The 25,230-nt window shown below is 51.3% G+C and overlaps 1 protein-coding gene and 1 long non-coding RNA gene across 6 annotated transcripts in view; one reads left to right on the top strand and one right to left on the bottom strand.

Moving 5' to 3' along the window:
• The window catches only part of LOC123281880 (uncharacterized), a 49,327-nt gene extending 41,490 nt beyond the window's left edge, over nucleotides 1-7,837 (bottom strand). Inside the window, exons 1-2 of the long non-coding RNA XR_011498970.1 lie at nucleotides 7,639-7,837; nucleotides 324-552 (exon numbers count right to left, since the gene is read on the bottom strand). This is a non-coding gene — a long non-coding RNA (uncharacterized lncRNA). The remainder of the gene's footprint in view (nucleotides 1-323; nucleotides 553-7,638) is intronic.
• C28H16orf95 (chromosome 28 C16orf95 homolog) lies at nucleotides 3,029-24,909 on the top strand. 5 transcript variants are annotated; one of them, XM_070500290.1, is made up of 9 exons: nucleotides 3,029-3,178; nucleotides 3,400-3,542; nucleotides 7,657-7,714; nucleotides 9,545-9,596; nucleotides 10,322-10,462; nucleotides 16,719-16,865; nucleotides 17,676-17,712; nucleotides 20,907-21,126; nucleotides 23,412-24,909. In XM_070500290.1, exons 2-9 carry the CDS (start codon nucleotides 3,515-3,517, stop codon nucleotides 23,422-23,424), a joined length of 696 nt encoding a protein of 231 aa, XP_070356391.1. In that variant the 5' UTR covers nucleotides 3,029-3,178; nucleotides 3,400-3,514; the 3' UTR covers nucleotides 23,425-24,909. The 5 variants fall into 5 exon arrangements, with proteins under 5 accessions (XP_070356391.1, XP_070356392.1, XP_044617695.1 ...); XM_070500291.1 differs by lacking the exons at nucleotides 3,029-3,178; nucleotides 17,676-17,712 and having other exon boundaries at nucleotides 3,372-3,542; nucleotides 23,412-23,673; XM_044761760.2 differs by lacking the exons at nucleotides 3,029-3,178; nucleotides 3,400-3,542; nucleotides 7,657-7,714 and adding an exon at nucleotides 8,006-8,248.
• Nucleotides 24,910-25,230: the final 321 nt, after the last annotated feature.

Below are 25,230 nucleotides of genomic sequence, written 5' to 3'. Positions count from 1 at the left end.
TTTCCATCATGGAACAGAGCGGCAAGTGAGCCCTTGGAACTCAGACCCCGGTAGGTCCCTGGATCCCTCCCTGTGACCTCAGCTGACATGTGTCCCCATCCCCATGTCACAAGGTGGCCCTGAGGGAGTGTGGGCCACTGTGGATTTTCTTAGGCTGAAGTCGGTGAGTTTGCCTTCTCTGAGAGCAGGGTAGACAAGGCAGGCGCTGTGCCCTGTGGCTGGGCTTACAGCTGAGGATCTGAGGTATCTTTTTTTTTTTTCCTGTTTACAAAAGTAATATTCTTGTAAAAAATTCAAATATTTAACATAGAAAGTAAAAGTACCTCATGTTCCCATCCAGACGGGCCGGGAGAGCTGAGGGGTCGCTTAGCCCCGCTGTCCCTGAGGTGTCGCACTGCTGCTGGCTGGAGGGCGGCCTGGGTCCCTTCCCACAGAGGGCTGTGTAGGTGGCATCTCCCCTCCGCCCCCTCAAGAGGGGACTTTGTAGCCTGACCTCTAGTGGGGATTTAGGGTCACTGCATCTGTGCGTGAGCCCAGCCAGCAAGGCGAACGCTGCAAAGAAAGAAAAGCCACTTGCATAAAGTTTTCAGACCTATCCCCACATTTTGACCTGAAAATCCAACAGTGATAGAAGGCTGCCACTCTGGCTCCTTCCAAGAATATGGTTTTCAGACCCCGCACAGTCGCTGGGGACAAACGCTGTGCTCATGGGGGAGGGTGGGCACCTGGCACTCCCCTTCCCACACCTGCCGGCTCTTGTGCGATGCCCGGGCCCTGCTCTGCCCTGCCCTGGGGTGAACAGGTGCTTCTCGGTGAGCAGAATCAGAGGGGAGAGGCAGCAAACCGCCCAGGACACGCGTGGGGGCCCCACAGGGAGGCCTAAGAAGCAGCTCAGGTGGCCAGGTCCAGCCCTAGATGGTCCTGCTCTCCCCTGTAGGCACGTTTACGTGCCTGCAGCCCAGGCCAAGCCGCAGACCCAAGATGCTCAGGGGGAGCCAGGCGTGACCGCAGTGCTCCTCAGTCCTGAGCCCTGGCTGCTCATTTGAGCGGGGCCTCTCCCCCGGGCCCTCCATCTCCATGTTTGGGGCTGGGTGATTCCGTGCTGGGGCTGTCAGGTGCACTGTAGGGCACCCCGCAGCATCCCTGGCCTCCTCCATCGTGACAACCAAACGCCTCGACGCAGCCAGTGTCCCTGGGGGCAGTCACTCGTGGAGAACCAGTGCAGTACCTGCACCTCCATGCCCCAAACAGGGTGCTGAGCCCTGGGGACACAGCGGTGAACAAGTGGCAGGGTTTCAGTCCTGCGCAGGTTACAGCACGGAGCATCCCCAACGTGGGCTCAGGTGGCCTCCCCTTGACCCTCAGCGTCGCATCAGGGTGTAGTCTATCCCCAGTGCAGTAAAGGGTCAAGGCCGAGATGGAAGTGGGCACAGGTGGATCTGTGGCGCCTCGCTTGGGTGACGCCTGGCCCGGCGCCTGCAGGGCCGGGATGGCAGGTGAGGCGCTGTGTCCTCACCCGTCTCCTTCTCTAACTGGGGGGATATCACTCCCAGAACCTCAGCTGGGGCCCAGGACCCAGGTCTTGGCAATGCTCCAGAGTCGTGGCTCCTTCCCAGTACTGGGGCCACCTCACCTCATGCATTTCCTCTGGCTCCTTGTGGTCAGGAGGTGGCGATGGCTGTTGTGCAGCACTGCCTGCCACTCGGGCCAGTGGGATGGCTCCCCATGGGGTGAGAGTGGGGGCGTGAGGCTCAGGGCCACCAGGAAGCTTAGCAGGAGCGAGATGCCTGCCCAGCCCTGGCATGCTGGACTATGATCTCTGGGGACAGGGTTTGAGCATTCATGGTTTTGCCAACTCCCCAAAGGATTCTGCTGCTGCATAACAAACCTCTCCTTTTCTAGCATCTCTTGGGAAGAGGATTCCTGAGAAAGTCCCTCACGGAACTTTTTAAACAAGTAGCTGTCCTTTGCACTTTAGTGAGAAAGGGTTGAGCTGTCTTTTTTTTTTTCTTGGTTAGGTTTTTGAGGTATAATTTGTGTTTTTAGTGTGTGTACATTTCTTTGAGTTGACCAGTACATACAGCTGTGAACAAGCACCTTAATCAAGATATAGAATGTTCCGTCACCCTCAAAATCCCTGATGCTGCCCCTTCATGGCTGTCATCCGCCCCCCAGCCACCCCTGATCTGTTCTCCATCCCTATAGTTTTGCTTTTTCTGGAATGTCAAATAAACGGAATAGTACAGTATGTAGCTTTTTTAGTCTGGCTTCTTTCATTCAGCAGTGCTTCTCAGCCTTCTTTTTCATTATCATCTCCCTCTAAGGAGTCTTTTTAGACTTTTTTTTCCTAATACTTTCCATGAAATTTTAGTACCACAGGTACACTGTTGATATGTACTGTGTGCATTTGTGTGGGTCTGTGCGCATGTGCACACGTGTGTGCTTGTATTCACACAGGCACAGATCACACAGTGCCCTGTGGATAGAGTGAGGACCAGGGCTTGCCCTCTGAGCCCCCTGGGAGCCCCTAGACTTCTGAGCAGGCTCAGGAGATGGCTCGGCTGCCCTGTTGAGATGGGTTGTAAGCGAGGAAGGCGCAGATGGGAGGTCCCCACAGGAGGCTGCTGCAGGGGTTCTGTTAGAATTGACATGGCCTGGGAAGTGACCAGAGCCTGAGTGAGGAGTCATGGACGACTAGACTGGGGTGGAGGGAACAAAAGAGAAGAGCTGGGCCTTAGAGCTGATTCTGCTCTGGCCTCTGTGTGCACTGGCCCAAACGGTGGCTAGGGGGCTCCACCTGCTAGTGGCTCAGGCCTGAAGCCCACCTCACAGAGCTGCTGTGACCACTCAGTGGACAAGAGGTGTGCGGATGCTGGCTCAGACGGTAGAGAAGGGAGCCCTGAGCCCTGAGCGGATGGGCAGGCCGGCCCTTCTGCAGGCAAGTCGTCCAGAGAGCCACTGTGCGCACCCCCATGGACCAGGCCTGGGAGGCCGGCGAGGACCTACACCCAATTCCTGTCCTTCTTAGGCTCCCTGCAGGATCCCAGACTGGGAGCTGACCCCGGAGGCTGCCTGAGCCTGGTGGATGGCCTTGTCACCATGGAGCTTCTCCCGTTGCCAATGTTCCACAGTTCTATTGGAAGCCAGCTTTCCCAGGGCGCACCAGCGCAGCACACAGGCATGGAAGCCCTCTTGTCCTAGAGGACGCTTCGGGGATCTCAGGGAAAGCACTAGGATGTGGGTGCTGGGTGCCCTGGGGGGCGGGGCTGAGATGGTGACAGGCATTTGGAAATGAACAGACACTCCCAGAGCCTGGCTGGCTGGCTTGGGCAGAGCCCTTTCGTAGGACTCTGACGATGGTGAGGATGACAGTGACAATGGCACTGTGTTCCCTGGCAGATCGCAAGACACAGTGAAGAAGGGAAGAGAGGCCAAGATGCTGATGTTACACAGCTTATGGAAGAGGGGACGCTAGAATGTCACTGTCGGAGAGGTGGGGAGCATAAGGGCAAGAATGAAGCCTGTGACCCCAGGAGGTAAAGGTAAGGTTTAGGGTAGCAGAGTCGCACGGGATGACGTCCACCAGGGGACTGGTAACCTAATGCAGGGCCCTCGATGGGGTGAAGTGAGAGTCCTGTGTTGAGGTGCCGTTCACACAGAACACAATGACACAAGTCAGAAGCGCCTGGTGTCACCCGGGCTGGGAAGGGACTGCTCAACCTGAGTGACCTTGCTCAACCTGAGAGATGAGGGACACGAAAATCTAAAAATCACAGTTCTTAGATTTTAAAAATCTTTTTTTTTTAAGATTGGCACCTGAGCTAACATCTGTTGCCAATCTTCTTTTATTTATTATTTTTCTTCTCCCCAAAGCCCCCCCAACCCAGTACATATAGTTTTATATTCTAGTTGTAGGTCCTTCTGCTTGTGCTATGTGGGACGCCGTCTCAGCATGGCCTGATGAGCGGTGCCACATCCATGCCCAGGATCCGAACCAGCAAAACCCTGGGCCGCCAAAGCGGAGCACACAAACTTAACCAGTTAGCCAAGGGGCCGGCCCCTAAAAATCACATTTTTACTTAACCTACAGGAGCTAGATTTGTAGAACTCCTTTCAAATGTCTGTCACAGGTCAATTAGGCAAGGTTATCCTGAAATAACAAGCCAACTTCAAAAAATCACAACTTCTTTTAGCAGTACATGCTTTCGTAGTAACATTCTCAAAGATATGGAGGCGGCAAGGTGTAGATGAATGGAAGTGGCAGTCCTCCAGCCGTGGCCCTCGGGGCAGTGCTGTGTGGTGGCTGGGGTAACACTCAGGACAGTGTCCTTTCTGCAGGATGGCCTCTCCCCTGCTCTCTGTTCACCCACAGGGCCTTAGGGGCTGGGCTGTGACCCACCTCTTGGGGGGGGGGCACTGGGCTCTTTGTCTCAGCAGCCAGCTCTGTCAAGTTGCACAGAGGTGTCCCCAATCTGTCCCTAACCCCAGCCTTCCCAATGCCTGGAGAGGGTCAATGACAGCTCCTAACTGTGGGGTCAAGTCCTTGTTTGCAGCGGATGGCAGGCTCCTTTCTTTTCCCTCTGCAAGGAGGTTCAAATCTTTGGGAAACCGAGAGTCTGGAACAAGGGGCTGAGAAAGAACATCCCACACCCCGTCCTGGTGTTCCAAAGCCTGACATCAGCCTTGCCTGCTGCCCTGTGTCCTGCTCCTTTCCCTGCATCTGCCCAGGGTTCTTAAAAGCTTTCGTTAGCACTCACTCGGCCTCATGCTGCTGCAGCCTGCCACCCTCACCACACGCAGGGGTGACCGGCGGGATTCCACCTGTGCCACCAGCTCTCCGAGGGCACAGCTGGCCCTGGCTCTGGGCTCTGTCCCAGGCTATGGCACAGATGGCAGGCAGCACGAGGCTTTGTGACAAACCCCTCCAGGCTGCAGGCGACGGTTGGGGGGGAGGCGGGAAGGGGCTGTCTTGGTTGTGGTTCCCCCGAAAGCCGACCCCAAGATGAGAATCTGCAGGTAGGTTATATTGGCGAGATGATCACGGAAACACAGGTAGGCAGGTAGGGGGTGAGGTGGGGAGCGAGGGACCAGTACAAGGGGAATCATCAAGAGGGGCAGCAAGCTGGTGCTCAGTCTTGTGCGGACGAGGGGCGACAGTGTGGAGCATACCCGAGTTGTCCCGCCTGCAGTGTAGAAGCTGGGATACATCCACCTTCCTGTCACTGCTGAGGGCTGCTCTCAAGGGCATTCTTCCCTCGCACTCCTGACCTGCCCCCAGACATGAGTCAGGAGAGTCTCTGGTGACCAGTCATCAGGCACTGGCAGCCATCAGCATGTGAGAGCGTTGCCAGGGGGATGGAGAGGTGCTGGCTGCAACTGGCTCCACGGCCTGCCTCTTCTCCATCCTTGTCTAGCCAGGTCGGATGGTTCCCTCTAGTCTGGTGGCTCCTGCTGCTCAGCTGTCAGGCCCTTGCAGCACCACCAGCAGCCCAGTGTGCTCCTGGGTAAGTGATATAAGGTGGCCCCTCTGAGCAGGCGCAGGCCCAGGCCCGAGTGTGTGATGTGGCCAGCGGAGTGCAGGCTAAACGCAAGCCCCACTCACCTCTCAGCCAGGGACCCTTGGTTGGTGAACCCACTGCACAACTGCACCACAACTCCGGGACTGAGAGCTGTTGCTCTGCTCCCCCTTCCCCTACCTGGAGGCCCTGGAAACAAAAGCCAGGCAGAGACTTGGCAGCCACAGGCTTTGCTGGTCCCAATTCCCTACCCTGAGGCAGTGGCAGCGAGCCAACCTCTGCATGAAGTGGGAAGGGAAAGGGAAAAAATGATTCTGCCACACTCATGTAGTGACAGCTGACCTGCAACTGTTCACTCCGTGCCTGCCTCTCAAGCGCTTTTCAGGCTGTCTTCTCTCCTCTTCTCAGGCTTCCTTTTGGATGTGCCTGATCCACACAGTAAGAGGTAGGGCCAGCACTGGGATTGGGCCTTGTCACTCTGACACTGCGGCAGGGAGCGGGGCTCCTTTGGATCCCCAGCCCTGGAGGTGATGGGTTTGCCCTCCTGGCTTTGAACACTGTACACATGGAATCATACGCACGCTTTGGGGTCTGGCTTATCTGTGTGCTTTGTCCACATTGTTGTGGATTGTGGTTGTGTGTTCTTTCTTATCATCATGTAGTGTTCCTCTATGTGAATATGCCATAAATTCTTTTTAAAATCTTTCCTCCTATGGATGGACATTTGGGTCATTTCTAGTTTGGAACTGCTAGAAGAAAGTTGCTGTGGATCTTTTTGTCCATGTCTTCTGGTGGACATAAGCTCTCATTTCTGTTGGGTGTATACCCACATGAGGAATAGCTTGGTCACAGGGTATTCCTATGTTTAGGTTTTGTAAATACTGCCAAACGGTTTGCTAATATGGTTGTATCAATTTCATGAGCAATGTATGAGGGTTCCAGGTGCCACATCCTTGGTAAACTTGGTATTGTTAGTCCTTTTAATTTTAGTTACTCCTTTTAATTTCTTGGGGGGGATGGGGATCATGATGAGCTATTCTTGACATGAAATGGCAAGGCAGTGTCCCAGTGGTGAGGACCCGAGCTTCCACAGGGGCACAAGCCTGTCTTCTACACTACAGCGATATTCCACTGGGCTCAGAGGGATAATGGAGAAGGCAGGGAAGCCAAGAGAGCTCCACAGCGGGTAGAGGTGAGACAGCCATAAATAAAATGCTAGGCTAATGGCGAAATTCCCAGATAATTTTGTCATTAGCTATTAAGAGACCAGTGATGACATTATTTATGCACACGCATATACAGGGGGTGGCGTCTGAAATATTCACCAGCTAATATGATATGGGCACTGCCCCATCAGCAGGGCTGCCGGCCAGGAGAGCATGCATGTGTGTACTGGCTGGAAGCTCAACCCTGTTCATAGGTCATGACCTTCCTTGGTCATGACCGCAGTTAAATAACGGAGCCAAGAAACCCGAGCAGGGCCTGTCTGTCCATGACTAGAACGTAGCACACTGAGGTGTCACCCGCCCAATAGGGCTAGAGCTGCTTACGATGGTTTGGACAGATATCGATATTAATCGACAGTATTAAAGTCAGCATGAAAATACTGAGAAGTGAGGACTAACTCATTCCAAGAAATACAATTTGGAGTTTGTGATAAAGTAAAGGAACATAGGCAGAAAGCATTTCGTTTTAGGAAAATGTGAAGACTTAAGGCCTCTGCATTTCAGCAACTGTCCCGAGCGCACACGTGCGCGCGGCAGGAGCGAGGGTGGAGGAAGGGGAGACTAAGAGGCAGAGGAAGACAGGCCAGAGAGTTCACACAGCACTGGGACCCTCTGGAGGACAGCGGTTTTGAATTCCGTGGCCTTTTAAACCCCAGGTTGCTCAAGACCCACGCATTTCTCTAAAAGTCACACTGTGAGCCCATCGGTCGGGTTGCAGATTTAGCAGTGCAATGCGGATCGCCCAGTTAGATCTGCATTTCCGAAACACAACCAACGACTTTAAACACAAGTGCGTCCCCAGCACGGCGTGCGATATTCAGAGGTGCTCTGTCCTTCCCGAAACCGGCCCCGAGCCGCCGTCCCGCCACCGCACGGCAGCGGGGAAGCGGACCCACCTCTTTCTCTCCTTCCAGGGGACCGAGGCCCCGGCTGGCGCGCCCTGCGACCCCGCAGGCCCACCCGTCGGAAATGGTGAGTGGGTTTTCCCGGCTCGGGGGAGGGCAGCTTCCGGGGCCGACTGCGGGAGAACCGCGCGAGGAGTCTCCTGCGCCGGGTTTCTCCTGCGCTCCGCTTCAGGTCTATCCAGCCCTGCTGACCCGCTGACCCGCGACCCCGAGGCCTGTGCATCCAGGGGCCAATCAGCCGCCAGCTAAGTGCACATGCCTAGAAGGAAGCGTCTGATTGGCTGAACGCGGACCAATCAGCGGTGCGGGGCCGTGCGAGCAGAGTGGCCGTGGGGCCGGAAGGGCCCGACCTCGGAGTGGGGCGAGCGGAAGGGGAGGAGCTTCGGGGGTCGGCGCCTTGCTTGGGTTTGAGAGCGCTCCTTAGCGGACGAGTGGCGCGCGTGGGAGCCAGCCCCGGCTTTCGTCCCTCTCGTCACCATGGTCATCGTCACCACCATCACCACGACCTTATTTGAGCCGCGGCGGGCACTTCCGGGAGCCCTCCGGTGCCCGCTTGGTCTGTCAGCGCTCACTCGCACTCCGAGCGCGTCGTGACGGGCAAGTGCGTCCCCGAGTCTCGCAGGCCGGGCCGGGGACACCACACCTGGGGGAGCCCCAGCGCCCCCGAATCACCTGGGAGAGCTTGTGAACCCCGGTCCCAGCAGTAGCTTGTACCACATAGGCAGGACAGGGACCACACCTGCATCGACATAAGCACAAAGGACAATTTATTGTTTTACTGAGAATGTCTGGGGCGGGTCTTCAGGCATGGATGTATCCAGATGCTCAAGGACTGGGGTCAAGGACTGCTTCCATTTCTCAGTTTGCTTTCCTGTGTGCTGGCTTCCCTCCCGGAGGCAAGATGACCACCAAGACCTCTGGAAGCTTACAACCTCAACAGAAAAGGAGATTCTCTTTCCTAGTAATTTCAGCCCTGAGCCCCAGAATGAGTTTCCTTGGGCCGACTTGAGTTAGGACACCATTCTGAGCCGATATCTGAGAGGAGCTGGGCCTCGGCTTTGGGCGCGGAGTGGGGGATTCGCACCCGCTTGGACTCAGTGGACTGGGATGAGTGTCCCTCCCCAACCCCCTGACCCCCCAAACAGCAAAGCTGTCATTACTGTGTTCAGGCATCAGCTGGGAGGGTTGAGCTCATTGACCTGAAGCTGTTGCTGTAATGAAGCTGCAATAATCATGATTGTTATAACAATGAAACAAAAACGTCCCACTCTTCCAGTTTGCATGTTACAAAGCACTTTGACACATCGCCGTCAGGGCCACCAGGCTTCGCTTGGTGTTGGATTCATGCCCTCTGGACGCTCTCCATATGACCGACCTTGTAGCAGTTTGTTGGGGGGGAGAGTGGGGAACAGTAACGGTCTGTTTAGCCTCAAATGTTTTGTCATCCCAGAGACAAAGCACCCGGGTTTTTATACCAGGAGTTTCATTAAATGTACAGTTTTCAGAACATTTCTCTTTAGTATTGCAAGTAAGCTTGGGGCGTCTGATGAAGCATCTTAGATGATGTGGTTGGCAGCTCCACGTCTTGGAAGGTTCTCGTCAGGTTGGATGTTCCTGAAGGGCCTAGCACAAGTTTAGCTGGAGTGTGCCAGAAGCAAGTAGATTTGGGAATGCAGGATTCCACAGCAGTCTGACATCTGGGAGCTTGCACACACTGCTTCTGTCATCACTTCCTGCCTCCTCTTGGCCTCAGAAGGATGACCCCTTCTACCCCTGGGCTTTAATGATATGGGTCAGTTCCAAGAAGGCTGGCCCAGGCCCTCACCTTAGCACCCCTGCCCCCCCCAGTTTACACAAAGCCCAGAACTTTCTAAGCCTTCTTGTTCTTTTTTTCTAGGAAGAGCACATTTCAAACCTTTAGGAAAGAAGTGTGTCTCACAGATCGTGTGGTAAGGAAAGCAGACCCTCCACTATGCTGACATGCCCTGACACGCCCCTGTGGGGTGGGGAGAGCAGAGAATGTGGGTCCAGAAGGAGCGTCTCATGAGAGAACGTGTCAGACACAGGAGTCCGTGGTTGCAGGGGCCATCACTGAGCTCGCAAAATCTCTATATGGCCTCACCCGCTGCCTCCTCTCACCCAACTCCTCATGACACCTTGAGACAGGGATTCAGGCGGCCTGGGAGAACCAACGCGGCCCCTTAGTGTACCCGCAGTGGGCATCAGCTTCTTCATCTGCCCCTGGCGAGGATGACTTCCCCTCCTTCCTGTCTGTGGGTGCGATGGGGACCACATCAGATGGATGTGGAAGTCCTGTATGCAGATTGACACAAATAACCACAAAAAGGGCAGTCATGTCCCCACTAGAGCCGGGTGTATTTCCCCATTTTCAGAGGGGGAACCTGAGATTTGTGCACGGTAATTGTCACGAATCCCAGCCACCTGGTCTGCATGCTCTAGTGGTCCCCCTCTAAACGACTTTGGAGGGTCACGGGGCAGCCGTGGTAGCCTGGCTCTTTCTGAGCTGCAGGAGCTGAGGCCGCTGTCCCTGCTCCCGGATGCCCTGTCTCAACCCAGGCTTCCTCTGAGCATTGACTTAGTATTCTAGAGAGCTCCTTGGCTCCCATTGTAAATGCAGCATCACCTTCAACTCTCTTTTCTGGCTCTTGCTCAGATGTGCCCTGTCCCCAGCACTATTCTCCAAGAGGCCGTCTGCTGTGAGTGCCAGACCAAATTCGGGGGCCGTCTGCCGGTGCCCAGGGCTGAGGCGGTGCTGCCTTACTGGGTCCCTCTGTCCCTGAGACCCCGAAAGCAGGTAGGTGACCTGAACTGGGAGTTCTTTACCTGGGTCCAGGGTGAATTTCAGGGGACCAGACATCCCTCAGAGTCATAAGTATTAGGTGAATGATATTTTTAAGTTTCTGGGAGACAGTTTGTGATTTTTTAAACCAGATTTATGGAGATGTTATTGACATGATAAACTGCATATATGTAAAGTGTGCAGTTTGATTAGTCTTGAATATGTATGCACCCATGAAACCACTACCACAATCAAGATAACATACATCCCCACAACCCTAAAAGGTTTCCTTGTGCCCCTTTGTAACGCCACCCAACCCTGTCTGCCCTGCAGTGTCCAGGCAACCACTTATCTGCTTCTGTCCCTATAGATTAGTTTGCCTTTCCTTGAATTTCATATAAATGGAATCATATAGTTTGCACTCTTTTTGTCTGGCTTCTTTCACTCAGCACGGTGATTTTTGAGATGCATCCACGTGGTGGCGTGTGTCCATAGTTCATTCCTTTTTAGGGCTGAGTGTTGTTCTATTGTGTGAATAGACCACAGTTTATCCATTCATCCAGTGAAGGACATTTGGAGCATTTCCAGTTTTGTCTACTACAAATAAAGCTGCTATGAACATTTGTGTAGAAGTGTTTGTGTGACCACACCTTCATTTTTCTTGGCCACATACCTAGGAATGGAATTTCTGCATCATATGGTAGGTGTATGTTTAACTTTTTAAGAAACTGTCAGCCATTTTCCAAAGTGGTTGTACATTTTGCATTTCCTCCAGTAGTGGGTGAAGTTCCGGTTCCTCCACATCTTCACTAACACTTGCTTTGGTCAATCTTTTTAATTTTGGCTATCTTAATAGGTGTGTATCTCATTGTGGTTTTAATTTGTATTTCCATAACAACTAATGATGTTGAGGGTCTCTTCATATGCTTTTATCATCTGCATATCTTACTTGATATATGTCCATTCAAATATTTTGCCCATTTAGGGAAATTGGGTATTTTTTTTAAAAGATTTTATTTTTTTCCTTTTTCTCCCCAAAGCCCCCAGGCACATAGTTGTATGTTCTTAGTTGTGGGTCCTTCTAGCTGTGGTATGTGGGACGCCGCCTCAGCGTGGCTCAATGAGTGGTGCCATGTCCGCGCCCAGGATTCGAACTGATGAAACCCTGGGCCACCTACGGTGGAGCGCGAACTTAACCACTCAGCCATGGGGCCGGCCCCTATTGGGTATTTTTTTTTATTACCAAGGTTTGAGAGTTCTTTGTATATTCTGGATACAAGTTCTTTATCAGATATTCAACTTGAAAATGGTTTCTCCATGTCTTTGTCTTGTCTTTTTATTCTCTTATTAGTGTCTTTCAAAGAGCAGAAGTTTTAAGATTTGATGAAGTCTAATATATCAATTTGATCTTTTCTGGATCTTGCTTAGATGTGCCGGTCCCCAGCACAGCATTGGTCATGCTTTCTAAGCATTTCTAAGAAGGCTTCACCTAACCCAAGGTCAGAGGTGTTTCTCCTATGTTTTCTTCTAGAAGTTTTATGGTTTGCAGTTTATGTTTAGATCTTTGGCCCATTTTAAGTTAATTTTTGTGTATGACATGATATGGCCATGTACAAGATATGTGTATGATACGGATTGAAGTTCATTTTTTTGCATGTGGATGTCCAGTTGTTCTAACGTCATGGGTTGTAAAGATCATCCTTTCTCCACTGACTTGCCTTTGCACCTTTGTTAAAAATCAGTTATCCATATATGTTTGGGTCTGTTTCTGATCTGTATTCTGCTCTGCTCATCTATCTTCATGCCAGTGCCAACTGTCTTGATTACTGTGGCTTTAAGAAAAGTCTGGAAATCAGGTAACATTAGTTCTCCAATGTTGCTTTTCTTTTTCAAAGTTCATGATTCTAGGGTCTTTGCATTTCCATGTGAATTTTAGAGTCAGTTTGTCAATTTCTACCAAAATGTTCTACTGAGATTTCAATTGGGATCATCTGTCTAGATCAATTTGAAGAGGATTGTCTTCCTAACAATATTGAGTTTTCTGACCCATGAACATGGTAGTATCTGTATTTATATAGATCTTCTTTAATATCTCTCAGTAATATTTTGTGGTTTTTAGTGTACAGGTTTTTCATATCTTTTGTCATATTTATTCATAACTATTTCATATTTTTGATCACTGTTTTTTAAATTCAGTTTCTGATTGCTCATTGCTAGTATTCAGAACTACCATTGATTTTTGTATTTTGATTTTGTATTGCACAATATTACTAAACTCATTTATTCTAACACCTCTTTTTTATAGATTCCATCAGATTTTCATCTGCAGATAGAAATGGTTTTATTTCTTCCTTTCCAATCTGGATGCCTTGTATTTATTTTTCTTGCCTAATACACTGGCTAGAACTTCCAGTACACTGTTGAATAGAGTGGGGAGACAGACAGCCTTGTCTTTTTCCTAATCTTAGAGGACAGCATTCTGGTTTTCACCATTAAGCATGATGTTAGCTGTAAATTTACATGCCTTTTATCAGGCCGAGGAAGTTCCCTGCTATTCCTAGTTTGCTGAGAGTTTTTATCAGAAATGAATGTTGAATTTTTCCTGTACCTAATGAAATCATCATATGGTTTTTCTTTTTTGCCTTAATACGATGAATTGCATTGATTGGTTCTCAAAAGTTAAGCCAACCTTTCCTAGGATAAACCCCACTTAGATGTGCTATTAATGCTGGATTTGTAGAGTGAGTGGGGAAGTATTCCCTCATTTTCAGTTTTCTGGAAGAAGTTGCATAGAATTGGTGTTATTTCTTCCTTGAGCATTTGGTCGAATTTGCCAGTGAAGCCCTGTGGGGCTGCAGCTTCCTGTGTGGAAAGGTTTTTAACTACAGATGTCATTTTCTTCGTGGACACAGCCGTTCAGGTCATCCATTTCTTCTTGAGTGAACTTCAAGAGTTAGAATGTGCATTGCATCAGTGTTGTTGAATTTGTTGGCGTAATGTAGTTCATAGTCTTCTCTTATTACCCTGTTGATGTCAGTAGACTCTGCAGTGATTATAGAATGTCGAATCTCTCATTTCTTGTTTTGTAATGGACTCTCCAAGGGGTCAGTGGCATCAGGGTGACTGAGTCACAGTGTTCTAGGCAGTGATGATAGCCTCAGTCCCTCCTGGTGGTCATTGTGTCATTTGAAAGTCAGGCAGGGTAAGTAGTATCATCCTCTTTAGCAGGTGGGCAAACTGAGGTCCAGTGAGGAAGAGGGGCTTATCGAAGGTCACACGGTCAGTCCTCAGCAGATCGGGGATTAGAGCCCAGGGCTCTGGTCTGGGTCCAGGACTCGCTTCACTGAGTTGTGCTGCTGGGCATCAGGGAGGAGATGACCCTGAGCAGGATGGAAGGAACATAGAAGTCAGGGTGCCCAGCACGTCCCATCGTGGTGACGGCCCCAGCCTCCCAGCTGGTTTCCCTGCCTCCACCCTCTCTAGCTCTCACTGTCCATTTCCGACTGCTGGTGAGCTTTGAAAACCATGGATTGGGTCCTGTCACTCCCCCGTGGCTCCCCATTTCCCTTGGAATATGGCCCAGACTCCCTGGCATGACTCCTGGGGCCCTTCCCGATCTTGCCCCTGCTTGGTTCTCCAGCCCCTTTTCCACTTGCCCCTGGCCTCCTGTTCCATCAGAGGGAGGGGTGAGGCTCAGGTGAAAAGAGACTGATGGGCGGTGGTTTCTGCCAGGGTCTTTGGGAGGGAGAGGAGTCTCCAGGGTTGGTTTATGGCTTAACAATGTCTTCAAGGTCCCAGACTCTTCATCCTTCTGCTCAGAGTGTTGGTGCTGTCACCTTTAGTGTCTCCAGATGGTGGCTATGGGTTTCTTTCTTCACTGTGATGCACATGGCAGAAACTGAGTGTTTCCAAGGTTGTCCTTTTTCAGGCGGCATAGAAGGCTTGCTCTCCCATCCTCTCTTTCTTATCGGGGATAAAACATTCCCAGAGCCCCAGCTGACTCTCTTCCATCTCTTTGTCCTCACCCCCAGACCCCTTCCTGGCAAAGCCCTGACTGGCTCATGCTGGTCCCTTGGGACTGAGCTCTTTGCCCCATGGGCAAAATTGGGTTGTTTTAACCAGAGGGAGGAAATGATTGCTGCGTGGGTAACCTGTGAGGTCTGCCCGGTGCAGCTAGTCCTGTTACCCGCGTCCTTGGAGGCCTCAAACCGGCACCTGCTGCTCTCCCACCTCCGCCACCTGGCTCAGTGGCCCTTTCTTGGACAGCCTCATCGCCCTGATGTTCGCCCAGCCCCTCTGTTCCCCACCTCCCGGCGTTTATTCTCTCACGCTGGACGGTGCTTCCTCGTGAGCTGCCATGGGCGGGCCGGGGTCTCGTCTGCCCCGGCGCGGTGCCGGCCGTGGAGAACACGTGTAGCAGGTGCTGGCGGACTGGGTAGAACTGGCCAGCTGCTTGTCTGCGGGGCAAAGGGCTGCAGGTGGGAGGTGCCCCGTGCCCTGGCGGCAAGAGGCACAGAGGTGGACGGGGTCCCTGGGGTCTCCAGGCCTTGGGACTCCTGCTTTGTCTGAGCCTTCACATCCCCTCTGCCTGCAGGGCTGTCTGTGCTTTGTGGCACATTCACACACATGCTGTAGTCCAGTTCTCCTGGCAGAGCGTCCACTCAAAAGTCGTTATTATTTCTTAGAATGTGGACATGAGCACCTGCTGGCAAGTCGCAGCAGTAGAAGGAGGCATCGCAAGCCTCATTCTCCCTCTCCTGTTGCCCAGCCCCTCCCCCCAAGGCTTCCTTGCGTGTCCTTCTGGAGGTTTCCGTGTGTGTTCTTTCACTAGTGATGGACCACAAGTTGCCCAAACACCCAGCTTGAAACCGCAGTCGCTGCCGTTGCTCCTGAGTCTGAGGGCGCTCTGCTGGGCAGCTTGCCTCCACGTGTCCCTGGTCTCGAGGCAGGGGTCCTGGCCCAGGCGTGGTCTCCTCGTAGCCTTGGCAGAGATGCAAGAGCAGCTGGAAACCTGCAAGGCCCCTTCGGCCTGGCCCGGAACCAGCTGCTGTCACTTCCTCTTTATTTTATTGCCAGGCCAGCACATGATCTAACTAAAGTCAAGGGGTGGGCTCCACCCTGTCCCTCTCCTGGAAGGAACTGCAGAGTGACAGGGCAAAGGGCAAAGCCACGGGGAGGAGTGAAGAATTGGGGCAAGAGTGTGACCCCCCATAACTCATATACAAGGAAAATTGCACATATATTCTTTCCTTTAAAAATGCAGGGGCCGGCCCGGTGGTGCAGCAGTTAAGTGCACACGTTCTGCTTTGGCGTCCCGGGGTTCGCCAGTTCGGATCCCGGGTGCAGACATGGCACCACTTGGCAAGCCATGCTGTGGCAGGCGTCTTACATATAAAGTAGAAGATGGGCACAGAGGTTAGCTCAGGGCCAGTCTTCCTCAGCAAAGAGGGGAGGATTGGCAGTAGATGTTAGCTCAGGGCTAATCTTGCTCAAAAAATAAATAAATGAATAAGAATAAAAAGTAAAGAATGAGCTTATATTATTAATAAATAAATAAATAAACAAAAATGCAGATGGTAGCATACCGTACTCACGAGGCTGCATTTCCCACTTAACATCGTGTCTCTGCGTTCATCCCATGTCAGGACAGACAGGTCCACCTTGTTCTTTCTAAAGGCCACCCTATTTCCTCTTGTCTCCTGTCCCATCATTGATTGTCCCTTATTGACGGGCATTCAGGCTGTTCAGTCACTACAGCCAGTGCTGTGATGAGTGACCTTGTGCTTACGTTGTTTTGCAAACACACCCGTGTCCTCCTAGGATACAGTCCCAGGAGTAGAATTGCTGGATCAATAACAGTCCATTTTAGACTCTGACCAATGTTGTCAAAATGCTGGCAGAGCCCTCTTTATAGCCAAGGACGCTGAGACTCAGAGAGGCTAAAGTTGTGCCCAAGGGTTGCTCCTGGAGGCTGCCGGGCTCAGGACAGAGCCAGGTCTCCCGCCTCAGACTGTGTGTCTTGCCACGGTGCCACATCTGCCTGCAGAGGTGCAGGCGTTGGGTAATAAGGGCAGGCGGATCACCAGGTCCTCGTGCCGCCCGCCCCTGGGAATGTCGTGAGGGAGAGACCGTGCTCCCTCAGCCAGGAGGTTGGGGTGTGCTTGTGGGAGGAATGTAGAAGAGGAGGTCCCCAGGGCCCTGTCTCCCACACTAAGTTGTCTGGGGTGTGGCTCCATCTCCCTTTGGACCTTCTCTTCCCTTCCTCCGTTAGATCCAAAAGATGGTGCGGTTTTGTATCCCCAAAACCACCAAGTCGTGCCTCTGCCTGTGCCACCACTTTGGGGGCCGCCTCCCAGTGCCTAGGGATCAGGCTGCGATGCCCTACTGGGTGCCCCAGGCCCTGAGATCTCCCAAGAAGGTAAGACGGAGGTTCCTACAGCAGCGAGGCCTGAGAGTGGGGGGTGGCCCTGCGGAGGGACCCGACAGGAGGGGGAAGGGTGCTGGGTTCTTTCCTGCCGTGGCCTCCATTGGTGTGTGTGGGGGGTCCTCTGGAAGCCATGGCCGAAGGCAGCAGAGTGCAGGAGGTGAGCGGTGTGTGGGGAGGACCAGCTCAGGTGTCCTGGTGGCTGTTGGGAAGGTGGTACACTGCTCTTTGAAGAGGGCACCCGTCTCAGCTGCCCCCTTCTCCTCTCCTGCCTCCTCCTCCTCTCTCCACTTCTCCACCTCACTCACCTCCCTTCCTCCTCCTTCCCTCCCCTCCTCCGTCACCCAGCTCTCTCCCAGTCTGAGCCTCCTGCACTTACAGCCCCCAGCGCTGGCAGGCGTGGAGGGAGGGTGCGGGGAGGGACCGTGCTTAGAGTTTCTGTCCTTGCTCTTTGGCTCTGTCTGGCCGCCTCCATAGCTCTGGGTTCTTGGGTGGCAGCTGCGGGGGCTAGTGGGCCCGGTGTCACCTCCTCAGCCCCGGGGCCCCTTCTCTCCCGTGCTTCCAGTGTCCTGGCTGGAAGTTAGAGGCTTCCTTCCATCTCACTCACTTTCCAGTTGCTGGTTTTCCGTCATCGAGGAGCAAACTGTCTCCAGAATTAAGACCCAGAGGCCCTTTAAAAGGAGACCATGACTTGCATTCTGAGCTGGCCATAGACCCTCTCGGGAGGTTTCCAGGCCCAACCACAGGCCTCCCTCTTGGTGGATCACCGGGGCTGACACATTTTGCCCACGTTCTTTCTTATAGGTGGTGAGAAGGCAGCAGAGTTTTCAAGGCGTCCAAGGTAACTCAGTGTACACGTGTCTCATCCTCTCTCTCTCCCTAAGGAAGGAGGGGTCTCATGAAGATCACGATGGGGATGGGGATGCTTCTCTCATCCCCAGCCGTCTGTCTCACAAAGACAGCCACAGACCACTTCTCCCACCCTTGCAGTCGCCGGGCATCACTAATCACCCACCATCCCTCCCCCATGAACCCAGAGAAGCCTCAGACTCTACCAGTCTATCAGCATTGGCTTTCTGGATGAAGCCGGTTAGCAACCTGGAGTTAGATGGTATCTAAAGTGTTTGTTTAAGCTCTAATTTTCTCTAATTCATGACATAGCATGTGTGCGTGTGTTCTATGCACATAGACACTGCTGTATTCGCGACATAGCCCATGCTCCCACACTCATATCTTCATGACACGTTATGCGTTCATGACACTATAGTTGTGCCTATCTTCATTTACAGTGTATTCATACATTCACGTTTGTGACCTGGTGTATACATATGTTCATATATTTATGACATAGTGCATACGTAACCATTTGTTCATGATGCAGCATATATTCATGACAAAGCATATTCATATAGTTTTATATTTGTGACCCAGTATATATATATATATATATTCCTGTACTTATGTCATAGTGTACTAGGAGGTGGCATCTCCACCCTGACTGTTAGTTTCATTGTCTCTGAAATGAGTGGGTTGACTTGCTTTTGAAGGTGCTTTCCCACGCTGATGGCTGACATGCCTGCTTTCTCTGTGTTGTCTGTGAGCAAAGGGGTGGGCATGTTTTGTGGGCTTGTCTCATGTGTCCTTCTTGGCGTGTGGTGGTCAGACTCTGCATAGTGAGTACTACTCGACCCGGTCTGTGAAGGAGGAAATGGACGACACCGAGAGGCTGGATGACTGACACCAGGGTTCCTGTGATAGGCGGGTGATTTGAAGGGCCTGCCCAGAGCCAAGGGGTGCAGGGCTGGGTGGGAGAGCGCTGGGGAAATGCATGGCAGCCACCCAACACGCCCACCTCTTCGGGCTGCAGAAGATACACACAGTCATGCGCTGCGTAATGACGTCTCAGTCAACGGCAGTGGTCCCACAAGATTAGTACCACATAGCCTAGGTGTGCAGTTGGCTATACCATCTAGGTGTGTGTAAGTGCACTCTGATGTTCACACAACGACGAAATCACCTCATGACACATTTCTCAGAACATATCCCCATCATTAAGTGACGCACGACTTTATTTTTTTCCTGAGTATAAAAGTAACACAATTAGGAGGAGCATAAATTGTCACAGTTTTGGTGGCGGGCAATTTGGAGGTTTCTATCAAATTATAATGTGTGTGATCTTTAATCCAGCAAGCCTACATCTGGGTAACATCTGTGGACACTCCCACACATACGCTTGTCTGCAGCACTGAGTTCTTTGGCAAAGTACAGGAAGCAACAGAAGCGTCTCTCAGTGGGAGGATGGACATAAGTGGGCGTGGATTTGAAATGTGGCACCTGCCACGTAGAGTACACAGCTGTCAGGGACACAAAATGGACACCCAGACACATTGCGACCTGGAGCCCATATGATAGGACTCCATTAATATAAATTTACAAAGACAAAGCCCTGTGTGTCGGTAGATGAAGGTTGGGCAGAGTGTGTGTGAGCTGACAGTCACGGGGGACCTGTGGGGAAGAGGGTGGGTCGAGAGAGCCTGGGGCCGGTGCATAAGGAACAGAACAGAAAGCAGGACAGTGGCTCAGCTTTCAGGTCCAAGAGCCAGAGGTCACTTTGTTAAAAAACACTCAGCAGTGGGATGAGAACAGTAGGAGAAGCTGCTCTCCTAACTGATAGTCACACATTTCTGGGTTTATTTTCATTAGTTGTTTTTGGCTTTGAATACTCTGCATCTTTAAGGAAAGCTGAAAGCTCAGTTTATTGTTGAATCGTAGGCATCAACTGATACGTTGTTAAAAACCAGTATTAAACTTTACTCCAGTCATTGTTTTATAGTTCAGGCAAATTTATATTAATAATGTTCGGAGCCTCAAACCCGTTCCAGCCCCGCAGGTGTTCACAGGACAGGACTGGGAGTGCGAGTCTCTCCTGGGACCAGGAGAGTCAGGGTCTTTCTCTTCTCGAGCTTCACACAGAATGATTTGAAAATATGAGACATTTCCCATGGCCTCAAATCCAGCTGATTGCCTTCTTTGTGTGTGTGTGAGGAAGATGTCACTGAGGTAACATCCGTTGCCACTCCTCCTCTTTTTGCTTGAGGAAGATTGTCACTGAGCTAACATCTGTGCCAGTCCTCCACTGTCTTATGGGGGACACTGCCACAGCATGGCTTGATGATCGGTACTAGATCTGCGCCCGGGATCCAAACCTGTGAACCCCGGGCCGCCAAAGTGGAGCGCGCGAACTTAACCACTGTGCCACCAGGCCAACCCCCTGATTTCCTTTTTGAAGAGAAGATCCATATTTCTGATCTTGTATTTTCCTTGTAAAGAGGGGGCTCATGTGCTTTTTTTTCTCTATGCTTTTGCAGTAGAATTGTTATAAGGAAAATATATTATGTTTTATGTTAATAGTGCATTTTTATATTAGTATAATTAGAGTGTACATTTTATAGTAGTAGCATGTTAATAGTGTAATAAAAATAAGTAAGTGATACTATATCAAGAGAGTCACAAGTTGACCAAAGCAGGTCTCACAAAAGCTACAGAGTGTCTAGGAAAGGGACACGTTGGCATCCCATTTGTGGTTGTGGTCGGTGATGACTTTTGGTTATGGGACATTTCAAATACCCCACCAAACCCCGTGTTCCCATCACTCAGCTTCAAGCCAATCTGGTTTCATCTGAGCTTCACTCACCCCATCCACCCCACCCTGGAAAATAAAGAAAAGGATTTAATGTGGAGCAACCCCAGCTACATATCACATCCTTTCACCCATAAATATTTCAGTGTGCAACTCTAAAGATAAAGACTCAGAGCACAGCCACAAGGCCCCCTGATCGCCCTGGAAATAAACAAACACCGGTGTTCTCTTCGTCTTCATGAACGTCGGGTCAGCGTCCACACCCCCTGGATGGTGACCTGCTTTTAACCATGCTATTCTGCCCTGGGCTCTGGAGAGTGCTCCTGTGTGTACAGACTCGGGAGTCACCGTGTACCCACACCCTGTCTGGGGCTTGTTTTGCTTTCTCTGCCTAGAAACCCTCCTGGACTTGTGCTTCCGGTACAACCGCTGGCGGATCTGCTGCGACAGGCACGTCCTCCTCAAGTGGCAGCACCTGCAGGCCCTTTACCAGGATGAGCCGATGGCCCTGGGGAGGGGAGGAAGCCCCCCAGCCTCTCTGCTGCCTCTCCTGCCCCTCAGCCTCAGCCTCCTGACTCTCCTCCAGGCCATCCTGAGGGTCATGGTGGCCATTCGGTGAGCAGGTGTGGGCTGGGGGCAGTGGTAGCCCTGGGCCGGTGTCATTCCCTTGTCTGCTTCATCCAGGGGCTGACAGGGTTCAGTGGAGTCAAGAATGTGGGAGATCTTGGTTGTAATTCAACAGAATGGTGAGAGGTGGGTGCGGCCATGATTGCTCTTAATGTGGTTATCATTGTCCAGACTCTTGCTCATTCCCGACATACATATCTTCTTATCCCAGCAAACGGACTGGAAGAGCAATCTAGAGAGGTCAGAGCTGATGGGGGGAGCTGGGCATCTGGAGCCTGTCCACCTTTCTTCAGCTCATCGCTGTTCCCAAGTTCTACAATTGCCCTGCCCCTAAAAGAAGACCCGTCCCAATTTCTGTAAATTTCTGTCATGTAGGGGTTGAAAGTGGATCTTAGAGACAGCTTGCTCAGCCAGCCCTCTGGGGTTGAGCACACCCTCGGGCGTGGGGACCTGCTGCCTCTTGCCAGGCCCCAGCCATTGAGGGTCCACTTGGAAAGCCCTTCCCTGCCTGGAATGCACGAGCCTGTCCAGGCCCCGTGATTCTCACCTGGAGGCCCCCTCATACCCTCCCCACTAGGCCTCCAAGGTCACCCCAAGGTCATGGCAGGGCCTCCCCTTACCTGGCTGCTTCCTTTATTCTCCTCCAAGTCCCCAGTCTGCCCCTCCCTCATCACCTGTCAGTGCTTCCTGCTCAGTTCTTTCCATCACCCTAAGTGTAGATGCATGTAAACACACACACACACGTGTAAATAGAAGATATGCCGATGTGTATCGAATGTACATAATTCAAATTTGCATAGATTGTCTTGTTTGCTTTTTTGTTTTTTAAGGATTGGCACCTGGGCTAACAACGGTTGCCAATCTTCTTTTTCTTTTCTTTTTTCTTTTTTTTTTTTCTGTTTTATTTCCCAACCCCGCCCCCCCGGTACATAGTTGTATACCTTAGTTGCAGGTCCTTCTAGTTGTGGCATGTGGGACGCCGCCTCAACATGGCCTGATGAGCGGTGTCATGTCCGTGCCCAGGATCCGAACCCTGGGCCGCTGCAGCGGAGCGCGCGAACTTAACCACTCGGCCACGGAGCTGGCCCCTTGTTTGCTTTTTAATTGTCTCCTCCACACAATTGTAAGAGGAATGGTCTAGAAAATGTCTAGTATCTGAACAGTTGTAGGTGTCTTTTGCCCAGTTTTCTAATTGTTCACTGCGAAAGGTTAGCTCTGTCTGTCACCCCTCATGGCCAGAAGTGGAAGTCCCTCTCCCTTGCGTTCTGCTCGCCCATTCTCCTAGTGTTGGGCGCTGATGTTGCTCTGACTCCCTGGCAACACAAACCACACCATGATGCACCTCTGCGTACGAGTGCTGACGTGGCCCTAGCTCGCAGCCTCTCTAGGGCGAGTGCGCCCCGGAAGGGGCCGGTGGGGTCCGTCAGCTTTCCCTGATCTGTGGACAGCAATAGGGCAGCATCCTGAGATTTTCCATCTCTGCTTTTCATGAAGATTCACCTTTCTTTGTATATTTGCCAACTGGATGTCAAATTTAGTTGGATTCCCCTGTACCCACTCTGAGAAGAGCAAATAAGACACTTGACTGTAGATGGTACATGTTAAGTAGAGGGTCAGGATAGGCCAAAAGGAAAATTGCCGATGATTTCATAGGAGGTGTTTCCTTCTGAGCCAGGCTCTTAGGGCGGAGGTGCAGGCCCCAACCAGCTGCTTAGGAGAAATATCTTGCCTGGCTCGGGTGTATGGCGGGTGCCCTGTGAGATCTCCCAAACTTCTTGACCAGCTTATCTCAGGAGAAGCCACCAGCTGCCCCTCTGCTGGCCTGGCAGAGACCTGCTAGTGCTGCAGAGGGCTCAGAAGAGCAGGCGAGCTCAGAGCCTTCCGACAGGGAGCCCCGAAGAGCAGACACTGAGTCAGGCACTTGCCTTCTTGACTGGACTTGTCGTAGCCTTCATTTCATCCGATTCCTTTCATAGCCCTGCAAAGCTGGGACTCTCCAGAAGGAGAAGTGGGCCCTGAGGGGCTGAGGGGCTCGCCCGAGGTCCCACAGCTGGAGAGGGAGCCAGCTAAGACTGCGCCCTGGTGTCGCCTCACTGAACCCCTGTCCTGTCTGGGCTCCTCAGGGACGGCATGTACTGGGGACCAGGATGACATCCCCCACCACTGTGGGGGCACCCCCACCCCACGGAGGTTCCCCAACAGGCCCTGCCAGGGCAGCGTGGTCTCGGCCCAGGGGACAGTTCCTGCTAACTGCCTTTCTCTTTGCTTTCCAGCGAGTTTTTCTGAGTTTGAAGCTGGAATCTTCAGCTCCTGTCGAGAACATCAACAAAGCCGTCAGTCACAATTGAGGTCTTTCCCGGAAGCCGTCAGATCAGGAGGATCTGTGACAGCCACTGTTGTCTAAGATCAGGTTAACAGCCGAGATCCAATCTGAATTCTTTATCATCGGGTGACTCTTGGTTGTAGCGGAGCTGCTGTGAATGCGGGTGAGATTCTGGGGGGAGTGTGGTCAATAAATGTTATTTGTGAAACTCTAAGCTGGCCACGTTTTTAAAGATAACCTCTGATTTTCCTTTGTGGGGGAAGGCCTTGCTCTCTACCTCTGGTGCCTGTGGAGGGGCTGATCCTCGGTTTCTCTTTCCTCTGCGAGGACGGCAGACCCACTGCGCAAGGTCCTGAAATGGTTTTAGCAGCTGTGTCAGGGGGTCTCACTTTAAGTAGCATAGAATTGTACGTGAGTGAGGTTTTTAAGTTGAGATGTCACTCACATACCATAAAATTCACCTTTCGAAAGTGTATGATTCAGCGGTTTTTACTATATTTGCAAGGTTGTGCAACCATCACCACTGTCTAATTCTAGACGTTTTCTGTTGCCTCCTAAAGAAACCCTGAACCTGTTAAGCAGTCACTCCTCCTTGCCTTCTCCCTCAGCCCCTGGAAACCACTAACCTACTTTCTGACTTTTCCTATTCTGGACATTTCGTCTAAATGTAGTCCTATCATACATGGTCTTTTGTGTCTGGCTTCTTTCACTTAGCACCATGTTTTCAAGGTTCACCCCTACTATAGCGCGTCTCAGTGCTTCACTCCTTTTCATGGCTGAGTAATATTCCACGATATGGCTGGACCATGTTGTGTTTATCCATCATCAGTTGGCAGACCTTTTGGTGGTTTCCACTTTTTGGCTATTGTGACTAGTGCTGCTTTGATCATTTGTGTATGAGTTTGTATGTGGGCGTGCTTTCATTTCTCTCAGGAATGTACGTAGCAATGCTGGGTCATATGGCAGCTCTGTTGAACACTGTGAGGAGCTGCCTCAGCGTTCCACAGTGGAAAACTGCCCATTTTGGATTTTCTATCCCCAAGGCCTGAGGGTTAGAATTTCTCCACAGTCTCGCGAACCCTTGTTATCTGATGTTTTGATTGTAGCCATCTTTGTGGATGTGAAATGGTATCTCGTTGTGGTTTTGATTTGTATTTCCCTAAAGACTAATGACATTGAACATCTTTCCTTGTGCTTATTGGCTATTTGTAGATCTTCTTTGGAGAAATGTCTGTTTAAACCCATTGCCTATATTTCAATCGGATTATCTATTTGTTATTGTTGTTGAGTTTGTGTTCTGTGTATATTCTGGATACTAAATCCTTATCAGATAGATCATTTGTAAATATGTTCTCCTGTTCTGCGGATCGCTGTTCACTTTCTTGATGGTGTCCTTTGCAGTACAAAAGTTTTAAAGTTCAATAAAGTCTGGTTTTCTATTTTTTCTTAGGTTGCTTGTGCCTTAGGTCATTGGGTCACGTCTAAGAAACCATTGCCTAATCCAAGGTCCCAAAGCTTTACTTATGTTTTCTCTTAAGAGATTTATAGTTTAGTGCTTACATTTACGTCTTTGATCTACTATTTTGAGTTAACTTTGATCTCTTTTGAGCTAATTTGGTAATTTTTGTATGTGAAATGACGTAGGGGTCCAGGTTCATGCTTTTGCATGTGGCTATCCAGTTGTCCCACACAATATTCTTCAAGTGGTAAAATTATAGAAAAGGAGAACAGAGTAGCGGGTGCCAGGGATCTAGGAGGGGCCGAGGTGG

This window comes from Equus asinus, chromosome 28 (genome assembly GCF_041296235.1).
Source record: "Equus asinus isolate D_3611 breed Donkey chromosome 28, EquAss-T2T_v2, whole genome shotgun sequence".
Lineage (NCBI taxonomy): Eukaryota > Metazoa > Chordata > Mammalia > Perissodactyla > Equidae > Equus > Equus asinus.
The sequence above is the reverse complement of the archived record's forward strand: the minus strand, read 5'-3'. Positions and strand labels throughout refer to the sequence as shown.

Bases quoted from the DNA above. Each gene is read 5' to 3' on its own strand.
- C28H16orf95 (XM_070500290.1), top strand. From the start codon at position 3,515: ATGAAGCCTGTGACCCCAGGAGGTAAAG. The intron at 7,715-9,544 runs GTGAGTGGGTTT...CTTTTTTTCTAG, and splicing joins AGGCCCACCCGTCGGAAATG to GAAGAGCACATTTCAAACCT. The intron at 10,463-16,718 runs GTAGGTGACCTG...TTCCTCCGTTAG, and splicing joins CCCTGAGACCCCGAAAGCAG to ATCCAAAAGATGGTGCGGTT.